Source organism: Emydura macquarii, unplaced genomic scaffold (genome assembly GCF_026122565.2).
Source record: "Emydura macquarii macquarii isolate MOO-44397 ecotype Brisbane River unplaced genomic scaffold, CSIRO-AGI_Emac_v2 contig_71, whole genome shotgun sequence".
NCBI classification, from domain to species: domain Eukaryota; kingdom Metazoa; phylum Chordata; order Testudines; family Chelidae; genus Emydura; species Emydura macquarii.
The window spans coordinates 13,549,762-13,562,013 of NW_027130208.1; the positions used below are offsets into that span (position 1 = coordinate 13,549,762).

The following is a 12,252-nucleotide window of genomic DNA, read 5'->3' on the forward strand; positions in this document are numbered from 1 at the left end:
ATGCAAAACAATTATCCATTGAAAACAAATAATGGTAGCGGAAAAAATAACAATAAAAACAAAAACAATTTTTTTTTACTTGCTGTAGTTTTTTTGTTACTGATTTCTATCACAGCGTTTTTGACAGAATATGGCTTTTTGCAACAGAAAGGAAAATTTCATGAAAACAATCAGGTTTTTGTTGAAAACCTGAAATCCAAAAAAATGGCAACCCCGCTACCAAATATTTCAACTTTCAACACAATTTAAATGGAAAACCAAACACTCTCCACAGAAAATGTTTAATTAAAAAATGAAAATAAAAAAACTGAAAAATAATGGGGGGAAAAAAGTATTTCCCAGCTAGCTCTGGGAAAAACCTTTCTAGAAGTCTGTGGCATTTCCAACAGAGTCTACATCATAAAACCAAAGCAGTAATAAGCAGTAGCACCTGTACAACTGTACAGCCTTGTAGACTCTTTCCACCTGCAATTGAAGCAGCTGCAGATGCAGTCATCCATCCATGTGGAGGGAGTTGCAGGACTAGGCTTGCCCCATCTGCACAACTAGGTGCAACAGGACAGCAGCCCTGTCAAAGTGCTTCAAGTTGGATGTGAGGAGGTGGAGAGATCATTCTGCTTCCATGGCAAGTCAGAGCCCCTCTGCTGATGGTGCTAATGGGGAGGGCCCCTATAGCAGTTTGCCCTTACAGATCGAGAGGTACATCAGCGGGTCACAGTGCTTGGGTCCCCATGGCATGGCACTGTGTGGGCGTCGCAGGACCTGGCCTCTCTCAGCTGAGCACCTGGAGGTGCTTTACAAAGGCAGGCATTTCACAAAGCCTCACTGGGCCTACGAAGGGGGCACCTAACAAAAAGTCATGGTGCAACAGTACACGACCAGATTGTGCTGGGGCGACACACATACACAGTCATCGTGTGTGTGTGTGTGTGAGAGTCTATGTCTGTCACTTACAACGTGTGTGTCATCACACACACGTCTGAAAATTTCAGTCTTACACACGTCATCTCGCGTGTGTGTGTGTGTGTGAGATGGTGGGTGGGTGAGTGAGTGAGTGAGTGAGTGAGTCAGTCAGTCAGTCTCAGTCTCAGTCTCCCCCCCCCATGGTGGCGTGGTCCCTTTAAGAGAATACACTTCCGGGTCTCAGCCAGTGAGGTCATTCATTTCGGCCAGTCACACAAGGCCATGTCGCTTGGGAGCCAATCCGAGCGGCGGGAGGTGGGGTTCGTTGCCATGGGGCCAGTGGCCGGGCCTAAGCCTAGGCCGGGCCATGCCAGGGACTGGGAAGTATGGAGGCGGTTCCCCGCGCACCGGAGGAGTCGGACCTGAGCCGGGGGCTGGAGAGCCGGCCCGTGTCGGTGTGGCCGCCGTCCGAGCAACCTCCGGCCTTCCAGGTAGGAGGCGCCGCAGCTGCTGCGGAGCCGGGGGACGCCGGGGCTGCGCGGACAGTGGAGAAGCAGCTTCCGCGGATGCCTGAGAGACCGAGGGGCGTCGGCCTGGGCCGCGCTGGTTCAAAGCCTCCCCCGGCCCCCGGCGAAGCTCAGCGCCCGCCACGGGCGCCCAGCTCTCCTACAGCCCCCGCGTGGGCCCCTCAGGAGGGGCCGGGAGCCGAGCGCGCCTAAAGCTCCGCTGCTGAGCTCAGAGGCCGCCCCGTGTGCTGGTAGCTCAGGCCGAGCCTGGCCCGGCGAGCCCAGCCCTCCAGGTGCAGGGTGGGAACCGTGGCTGGGATCAGCGGGGCCCTGCTGGTCTCGCCGCAGGCTGTCAAGCCTGGATTCAAGCAACGGGCTCGGGCCTGAGCGCCCCTGGTCGGGCTAGAATCATGGGCGAGCCGCTCATCCCCGCTAATCTGACCGCGGGGTGCTGCTGTGTCTGCCGCCCACATCCCATCCCCGCCTGCCTCCTAGCGGATGGACCCGTGGTCTCAGCTGGATTGCGTTAGAGGGCGCTGCAGGCTCAGCCAAGAGCCCTTTCGTCGCAGGGAAGTTCAGCTGGTCCTAAAAACACAAACACACACACACACACACACACACAAACTGCATCAAATGACAGAGAGCTGCTGCCTGGCAGCGGAGAGGGAAATGCACGTTTAACTTTGGACGCTGTGTATAAAATGGTGCTCGTACAAACAGGCACCATTTCCATGGTCCATGAATCTTTTAATAGTTGCAAAAGAAGTTCTGATCTCGGGCCCCAGTCCGGAAACTACACAGCCGGCTTCCCGTTGACTTCTTTAGGCTCCATGTGGCTACTAGAAGCCAGTTGTGTGCATGTAGTTTATAGGCTATAGGCCCGGAAAGAGGTGAATGTTCTAATGTGGCCCTTCTGAATCAAATCCCTGCTTAGAAAAGCCTCGCTTATATCTAGAGATAGAGGGTGAGTGAGGTAACATCTTTTATTGGACCAACTTCAAGAAGTTTGAGTTCAAGAAGTTGGCCCAATAAAAGATGTTACCCCATCCACCTTGTCTCTCTCTAATAGCTTGGGAACTGCCACTGCTACAACATCACTTATATCTAGAATAGAATGGTTTGATTTCCAGTAACTTGCAAAAATAAAGCTCCACCAACATGGCTGGCTCCTCCACTTCTGTTTGAAAACTATTTTTAATATTTTTAAAAATAGATAGAATATAGCTGAGATGTTGTATTTTAAAATATCCTCTCTTTGGATGCATTGATTATATATTTTTGTTTATTTAAATTATTTTGCTTCCCAGCAGCCACTTGGCCATTTTAAAAAAAATAAAGCATGAGAAAGCATGATATACAGACTGTACCTCTATTCCATAAATAAGCGAATAGCTGAAACAAACAGGTTACCTTTTACAAAGTAACATGTTAGAAAAAAGATGTACTATCTCTTTATAGATTAATGGCGAATCAAAGCACTAATTTCAGCTGGTTGCATGTTAAATGTTATATTTTACACTTTTTTTTTTTAAGGGACCATCCTAGATCTTAATGGAAAAGCTCTTCTCTCTAAACCATATTTTTTCAGTTGTACTTAGCCCCTTTTTCCTTGCTCATGGCTTTTACCGATTTTTATCTTAAAGCTGTCTCTCGCCTTCTGGTCTCCAGAAATAAAATATAACACCACAGGTTAATTTATAGCCCAACCACTAAAACAAGTGCATTGGTAGAAGGGATTATAGTTGCTATTTCTTCAGTAAAACAGAATCAAAGAAAGAAATTGACATTAACAAGCATTTGAGTGCCAAACTGTATGAAGAGGTTAACACAATAAAATATATGAAAGTTTTGAAACATTTTAAGACAGTCACTTTTCATCCTTACTAAGGCCTAATATAGCCAATGTTTTTTCTAAACTATTTATAGAAAGATACAAACAAATTCCCAAGAGTTGTATGACTATTTAGGTTTTGATTAAGTGGTGGATTCATAGGTAAATAGAATTTAAGAACCTGTAATCTCCTAAGGAAAATAGAGCCACTTTTTGGACTGAACATTACATTCATGTTACATTATGGGGTTTTGTGAAATTTTAGGAAAATAGAGGAACTCTGTAATCAGTGTATTAGGGAATATCAAAGATAAGTGAATGTTGGAAAGATTCAGAACTTGTTCTGATCTAATGGCTGTGCAAGCTGCTACCTGAGGGAAAAGACACCTCTGAATGAAGTGGTATGTTCCTGAGCATCCAGAATTTAACTAGCCACAGGCCATTGTAACATTTAACCACATCTAACTCTGTACTTTAGATTTCTGGATAATATACTTCCTTCCCCCCTTCAAACTGAACACTAAGAAGAAAACTGAAATACGCCTCTATAGAGTATCTTGTTATAAATATCTATCTTTTGACTAAAAAATTTAGCAAAGTTTCAACCAACTTCCTTCATCATATGAATGTTCACGATAGCATAATTTTGAAAGCATGAGTTCTAGCTTTGTGTTGTCTGAACTAAACCAGATCCCTTTCTTCCATGGTAACCAGGTTGAAGTGCAATCACCAACTCATTTTTGTCCTCTGCAAATGCATCAGCAGACATTTTTGAACACTTAGTTACTTGCCTGTGCAACAGACTTTCCTCTTATGACAATTAAATCATTAGGATCAGGTCTGAATGCAACAAAGTATATAACATCTCAAAATGTATAGCTTTTTGGATGATGAATGAATATTAAAAATAAAAATGATTTGAGATTATTTTCAAAGTCAAACACAGTTCTCTTAAGAGAGCTTTTCAATTGGCCTAAGTGACGTTTGATTGATAAAATAGCAATGCTCTGCTTAAATAACTTACTCAATCTCACAATGATTTATATATGTAGATTAACTAGGAAATTAACATCGCCATCTGCTTCTGGTTCTGTTCTATTATGTAAATAAATAGTAGCATATTTTATACCTTTTCTATTTTAAGGGATTCTTTTGTTCCTCAAAATAATCTAACTCATGTCTGGTCACTGTAGATAAAATTAGATACATTAGTTTTGTGTAGGCTGGTGAGATCCTTTCTCTCTGGTTTGGACAATGGACTGTTTTTAGGAATTAAATCATTAGTGTAGCACTCGGCATATTCTCCTTAAATCCATGTGGACTAGGATTTGCATTTTAAAAACTGCTTTCAAAAGAGTTCCATCTACATAATTAGCCAAAAAGAATTAGAATGAAAAATTATTAAACTGTTTATAATTGTCCATCTCCACCTCCCTAGCTAATTCACCTAGACACCCATCTTCAAGTTTTCTTTAAAAAAACAAAACCGGTTTCCAGGTTTTTGCATATATCCAAGTAAGGCTTTTTCTGGATCCATTTACCTGTCTACATCACAGTTGTCTCCCAGTGGGCAGTCTTGTCAGAGAGGTCAAGAAATGAAAGATGATGTAGACTGAACTGCTGCCTTATTCTGAGAGGACTGGGTTTTCTGGGGCCAGGGTTGAGATACAGTGGTGGGGCAGTGTAAGAGAAGCCAGCAGTGTCACTGCATCTGTTCCATGATGAAGGACTTAGAGCTCCAGTACTACTAATGACTTCTTTTCATGTTCACTTTTTTAAAACAAGACTTACAAAAATCGGTAATCCTATTGTGAGGAACTGTACAGCTGCAGCTGAGTATTGAAACACATTTCTGCTTTCACAATAGCCCCATAATCACAATCAGTTTAAATACAGGGAGCTTTTGGTTTATAACTTTAAGTTGCCAAAACTTTGAAACAGTTACCCTCTGTGAAAATGAAATATGAAAAGATTTTAGGAGCTACTAATTTGCATACCAGATGTTTGAAGAACAGTGGCCATTTGAAAGGCGGTTATCCCTCTTGGGCACCTGGGACAATGTAAATAGAAAAAAATTAAGAGGTGTATTACATTTTTTCCCTTTCTTTATAGGGCACAGATCTCAAGAATGTTTCATTGCAGTGGAAGTGCCCACTATCCGTTAGTCTCAATGGAAGCTGCTGGGGGTCAAGTTCTTTTGAAAATCTGGCCCCTTTATTTTCATGTGTTTGTCTCTGTGAAGGGGAGTCGTAGTTGTCATAGTGATTGTAATTCATCATCTTCTCTTTGCAGTATAGCCCAGAGAATGTGGCAGGAGCAGGAGAAGACACTGACCCTTCTGAAATCACCTTTCCAGGATGTAGTTGTCTTACTGCTTCCTGCGTAGCCAACACTTGTTCATGTCTTCGCCATGGTGAAAACTATGAGAGTTTATGCATCAAATACATAGGAAGTGAAGTGGACTATACTAGGCCTATTTTTGAATGTAATGCCATGTGCTGTTGTGGTGAGTTCTGTCAGAACAGGGTTATTCAGAGGGGTTTACAATTCAGACTTGAGGTGTTCAAGACTGTTAAGAAGGGTTGGGGTCTCCGCACACTGGAGTTCATACCTAAAGGAAGATTTGTGTGTGAATATGCTGGTGAAGTCTTAGGCTTCAGTGAAGCATCTAGAAGAATACAGGCACAGACACCGCAGGATTCAAACTATATTATAGCAGTGAGGGAACATTTGTATAATGGACAGATAATGGAAACATTTGTTGATCCTATGTATGTAGGAAATGTTGGCAGGTTCCTGAACCATTCTTGTGAGCCAAATTTATTTATGGTTCCTGTCCGAATTGACTCACTGGTGCCTAAACTGCCACTTTTTGCTGCTGCTGATATCTCTGCTGGAGAAGAACTTTCATACGATTATTCTGGAAGATTTCATAATTTACCACTAACCAAAAGAGAGCAGGAATTGTTGGAGGAAGATGGTGTAATGAGAAAACCCTGTTACTGTGGTGCTAAATCGTGTGTTGCTTTTTTACCGTATGATAGCTCTCTCTGCTATACACCAAGCAAACAAACTTTTGACAAAGTTTCTCAAGGAAACAGCTATTCATAGGGATCCAAGGAGATTAATATAAGTGAAAATAGCATCTATTGTCAGATGTGTCTAGACAAAAACATCTATTCCTTTGTCCCTCCACCCCCAAAAAAACTAAAAAAAAAATCCACCATACACTCACAAGCCCAACAGCTGCAACAAGGGTAGACGTATAGTGGCAAGATGTGAGAGCGGGAAATAGGAAATGTCATTTGACAGCTTCAAGTGAAAGGTGCAATGAAGAATTAAGACTATGGGCAAAGGGTAGGAAGTAATTGTTATGTACACTATAATCTTATGCAGAGCCATTTGGCCTTCATCTGTACATTTCACAGTGTACTCAGTACACAGTTAACTCCATAACCTTACACCTCAGTAAGGGTTAATACTTATAAAACAGACAGGTGAAGGAGAAGTCAGAGCAGATGTACTGATGGTGCAAAATAAACAGAAGCTAAAGCAGGTGTAAATAGAGCTGCAGATGAGCATGTTACATACTATAGGCAAAGGGGGGGAAATTCTGTTTTCCGGAGAGGAGGTTGTAATCTGCCTTATTGCTGTGACCAGTAGAGCCAAGAAATTGGACAAAAGCCAGGAAATTAGAGTTCATGACAACATCCTCAAACAACATGCTGAACGCTCTCCTGTACTTGCAACTTGATTGAAGGTGGATGATGCAAGAGATAGCGATCATGCCATGCAGTTCTAAACAAGTGACCTGTTCCCACAGCTAACCTTTTCCTGTTGTTTTACGTTTTCTTGTTTTAACTTACCACAGCTCAAAGGACAGTTGAAGGTTTTGATGTAAGGCCTGTTTCATTGTACAGCAAGGTGCATAAAAACAGATTGAATTAAAATGTTAGTTGCAGAAAAGAGGGAATTTGGGGATACGAGGTGTTAAGAAAAAAGTCACTTGAAAATTAAAGCGAGAAAAAAATCAAAGTGACAGGTGGAAATTAACAGTGGCATTTATAGAGGTGATGGCACCAGCTTTTTTTTTTTTTTTTTTTTAAAGCTGTGCCATTAATAGTTCCTGAAAAATAAAACTATTTAAAACCCAAATTGCCTTGCCTGTTCTGGAGCCTGCTTAAAAATTAGCTGTTGCTTTCTTTTATTCAGTGCTGCAGCTGAGCCCCTGATATTTCATGAACAACTTTTACAGAAAAATATTAAGTGAAATGCTTTCCTCCCCACCCCATCTTTTCCCAGCTCTTGCTCATCCCTCTTAACTGTAACTGGCTAGGGAGCTAATTTTGTTCCATGAACACTTGACATTGCATTTTCTCCTCTGTTCTCTGGAATGGACTTTGTACCTCAGGGCTCCACCTCTGACCATTCTACTTTTTTTTTTTCTGAACTGGGTCCATCTCCAGGCATAGGCTCTATTAGCCCCAAGAGGGCATCGGTGTAGAGGTATAGTCATCTCTACAAAGTAGCATGCATCACCTCTGTGATGCTACCAAGTGCTGATAGCAAAATAACTGAGGAAGTGGACAGAAAATCCAAATTCCACTCTCTGGGGTAGCACATAAAAATACCTGTGTCTGGTAAAACAGACTGAAGTGGTAGATGCTAATGTACAACACCTTTATGAATAAGAATCTGTTTCTGCACTGTTCAACAGATGGAAAGGAGAGGGTTTTCATATTAGTTCTTCTCAAGCATTTTTATGCAGTTTTTTTTAATTGGTTAGCCTGTTTTCTCCTCTGAAACCAAATTGTTTTTCTGCCTCTGGCTATAAGTAGGGAAGAGGAGTTTTGCCATCACAGATAGGAGGGATACTGCTGCTGAGAAAATACATAAAGTAATGGGTACATTTTACAACTAAAAAAATACAAAATGTTTAGCAGTAGAAGTTAGAACATTGCTAGTTTTAGGCCAGTTGTGGGCAAGTGACTCTCACAAATCCAGCCACTAGCTCTATTATTGATTGACACCATCAAGTGGTTATGGACTGACGAAAGAGAGCTAACTTCCTCTCTTAGCGATGATTCTTTCTGCTAGTGATTGAATGACAGTAGGGGGGGTGTATGTAGGCAAAACTTCCTATTTGTTGCTCTAAATAAAGGGCTGCAAAAGTGGCAACCAACCAACCTTTCCCACATCAGAGATGAAATGCACAGTCAATTAACATTTAATTTTTCTTTGGAGACAGGGAATCTTATTACAAGTAAACAGGATATTTCAATTGACTTTCCATCTTACATCTATTTCTTTAATTTTGAGATTAACATTTTTATGCATGAGGCACCTGCACAAAAGAACAAACCTTGCCCCTGCCTAAAACTGATCCTAACTGAATATTCCAAATGGAAGGATTGATAATGTAGAACATGGAAGATGTTTTAGATCCCAGGACAAGACGGTACAGTCTGTCTGTTCCTTCCCAGCAACTAGGCCCCAGTTAGGGCAGATTTACTCTCAGTCCCTAATTCAAAAAAGGAAAAGGGTCTCACTCAAAGGACTAAGGCTGTAGAATCCTATCCTGTAATTCCATATAGGCTCTGTTTGTAGCATGCTTCAAATCCAATCTCCTTCAGTGGGGTGAATTTAAAGATTTAGTAAACCCCCCCCCCCAATTATCTTTTACCCCCCGTTTCCAATCTGTCTCCCATAAGCTGATACCCTTGGGAAACAGACACTTCTTTTGCAAGATAGTGAAATTTGAAAGGCAAGTAGATTCATCTATGCAATGCTTAGTTCTGGCTGCTGGACTAGCTTATTTTTAATATACTGTGCTTTTGTATGGGGAGGAGGTAGAACATTAATTGACTAATGCAAGTCAAATTTTGAGAATAAGATAGTGGGTCAGTTGCCAATTAATCAAATGTAATTTTTTTTTTTTAAATCTAAACCTGCATTTTACAACACAGAAAAACCCATTTAGTCCATACAAGCTATTTTAATGTATGCTTTCTGTAATACAATGTGCACTGTAAGTGGCTCAGTTACTGTATTGTTCAAATTACTGAGTAGCTTGTCTTATCACAATTCAGTGTATACTGTGTCTATTGAATATCACAAAACTGTTTAAAACATACGTGTCTGTGCAACAACTTTGTAAACAAATATGCTTTATTCAGTTACACTGGAGTAATTCCTGGGAAAGTATTGCAGTGGTGGAGACCCTTCAGCAAGGTGGCTACTGCTTACCAGAGTGGCTCAGAAGCAATATTGCACATTGATTTTCAGCAGTTAAGGGATGGTGTGAATGGTTCCACACCATACAAACATTTCACAGTAGGATGAGGAATCCAATTTTATGAAGCAAGAGTTCCAGTTAGCACTTGCTGCTGCTTTTCTAACTGGAAAAGATGGTCAATGACAACACCCTTCATAACCTGTTCCTAATATGTCCTGAACATTTGAGAAACAACCAGGAAGGAAGCCACTTTTGCCAAACACTGTTAATGAAAGAACACTAAGGGTAGGTGTTGTTAAAAGATAGTTCTGTTTCCTTCATTGTTTGGTTTTTTAAGTCCCACTCTGCTGAGTGAGAGACACTGTTCTACTTTTAAGTATGTAAAGAAGTAAGCATTTCCAACCATACTACTAATCCTGTTGGAGCAGTCAGCATCTAAACAATTGCTTTAAATACACATTCCAATCTGCTATCCTTGTTTTTCTGAAGGGTTTTGACGAGATGGCACTTCCTGTGACAAAATGCACACTCACTGTTTTCCAGTTGTCAGTTTTCAAAAGGAGTATTTCATCCACCCCTCTTAGAAAGAGAAGAGCTTTAGATTAGCCTGCTGTTACAGAGGTGCCGCTTTCCCATTTTGACAACCCACGCACTTTTTGTCAACTCATTTTGACAACCCACGCACTCCCTAAAACCCAATGAAACTACCTACAATTTCACTTCTGACAAAGAAAGACAATTAGATTTTGTGCTGGGATCAAATTTGTATGGCAAGTTTGAACTAATGCACAAGAAGACATGCAAGACAAGGTAGGATTAAAAAAAATCAAAGACCAAAAGAGCCTATTAGTATTACATAATTTCAATTTTGTTTAAAACAATGTTTAAAATAAAGCCCCCGATCTTCATCAATGTAGCTGTAAGTGATGTGAATGTAGCTTCTATCCTCAACTATGAGTTGACTGAAAAAATATTTTTGCATTTCTAAAGTGCCTTTCACCCAAGCATAAGACTTCAAGTGTTGCCAAAGAGCACTCTCTTTGCCATAGGAAAGAAGTGAGACCCCAGCAGAAGAAACACTGCACACATGGGAATAGTTAATTTTTCCCATTCAGAAGCTGCTACTGGCTTTCTTGCTAGCTGCATGCAGGACTTGAAACAAAAGATACATGGGTGTTGCTATAATTCCCGGACAGTGGGGGTGTTGTTTGTTTTTGCACATTGCTGTCTTACTTAGTAGGACAAGTTTGGGAAAACCATGTACCACAATGGAAAGACTAAGGAGCTGCCTAATCTTATCATAACACTGCAACCATGGCCTGTTCCAGAGCAGTACAGTAAACGTGATGTAGCAGACAGGCAGTGATTTCCTTTCATTTCATTCTTTACATATCTCCATTGTTTTTCCTTATCAGCATTAGATCCCATTACTTCAGCTAATAATCCTTTTTTGGGAGGGGACCACTTCCTAATTTAAAAAAAGCCGTTGTAGGCATAGTAGAGCTTTTCTGTTTTGTGGGGAACTGTGTGTACACAGTCTCATAATATGAACTAATCACTTTACTTTATTTTCCATACAGTAGAGGATTGATGTATGAAGTTGTGGTTACAGAAAATATGTAGCTAGCCAGTCTGATCAAAGACAATGTTCTGTAACGTTGTCTTATCAGAAATATTACTTCCTAAACAAGATCAAATTAATGGGGGACATGGACGCTTTAAAACAGGAGGCACTTGCTTTTGAGTTTTCCCCACCTTCAGATAGCAAGATGCAGATAAGGGTTTGGTGTACTTAATGGGCATTTTAAGAAGTAGTAACTAAATGCTCTGTGCATGCTCAATTTGACCTCAGCCTACATTCATAACATTTATGCATAGAGCATGTAAATTAACTGTTCCATATACCAGCAGTGATGCTTTATTTTTCTTACGAGGACTGTTTGTTTTGGAACTGAATCATTGGGCCAAGTAATTACGAGAGCCCAAGAGAATTTGACTGCTCTTTTGTTAGACTGTGTTCACCCATCTTCACTGCTTAGACTTTCACCTTACATTACCCTATTCTATAAGCATGTCTCCCGACTTTGGTTGTGGAGAATGACTTCAGTGGTTTTTACATGTGATTAGGGTTACCACTGAAACTAGAGACAGATTGGAGATCACCTCTACTGCTTCACTTTTGTCATTTATATAGGTATGTTAACCCCAAGTATCTCTGTTCTTAGATTTTGAACTTATGGTTTTGCTCATGACTGGTGTTCTGGTAACAGTGGTTAATATTTTAATCTCTTAGTTTAATAAATTTAACCTCAAGAGAAGTTCTGCAGATTCTGTATCCTAGTCTGTAATAAGATTTCATTTAATCTAAATATCAAAAACAGCAGTTGTTAAGACTTCAAGCTCTACTTTCTGCTGCAGAGAAGTCTTTTTCCTCCCAAAAGGGCATCCTGCCTCTCACTTTTAGCTGGTATATTTGGAAATCCAAATTAAATCTACTTCCTATTCCTCACTGTCAACAACTGCTTGTAATATTATTCTCACAGCACCTGTATTTTCCATCCCTTAAGATCAGATGGGCTTTCAAGATCAATTGCACTGCTTCCTATTTTCTTGCAGGCAATATAATATTTGGCAAGGCTTCAAGTACTTGGGAAAGTGTAGATTTAAAATGCATTACAGTCATATCAAATCTACATTATTGGCACTGAACCAGAGCACATGGCTGAGTCTTTTATCTGTATGTAATTGTATTTCTTTTCTTTTATGTCCTGGCCAGT

General features: G+C 40.8%; 1 protein-coding gene across 1 annotated transcript; it reads left to right on the forward strand.

Annotated features, from left to right (window-relative positions):
- The first annotated feature begins 1,104 nt into the window (after positions 1-1,104).
- Positions 1,105-8,263, forward strand: LOC137149273 (histone-lysine N-methyltransferase SETMAR). The gene is given in 3 exon segments (XM_067542792.1): positions 1,105-1,272; positions 1,275-1,394; positions 5,533-8,263. Coding segments are annotated over 3 exon segments (1,026 nt in total). The 5' UTR covers positions 1,105-1,185; the 3' UTR covers positions 6,352-8,263.
- The last annotated feature ends 3,989 nt before the right edge of the window (positions 8,264-12,252 follow it).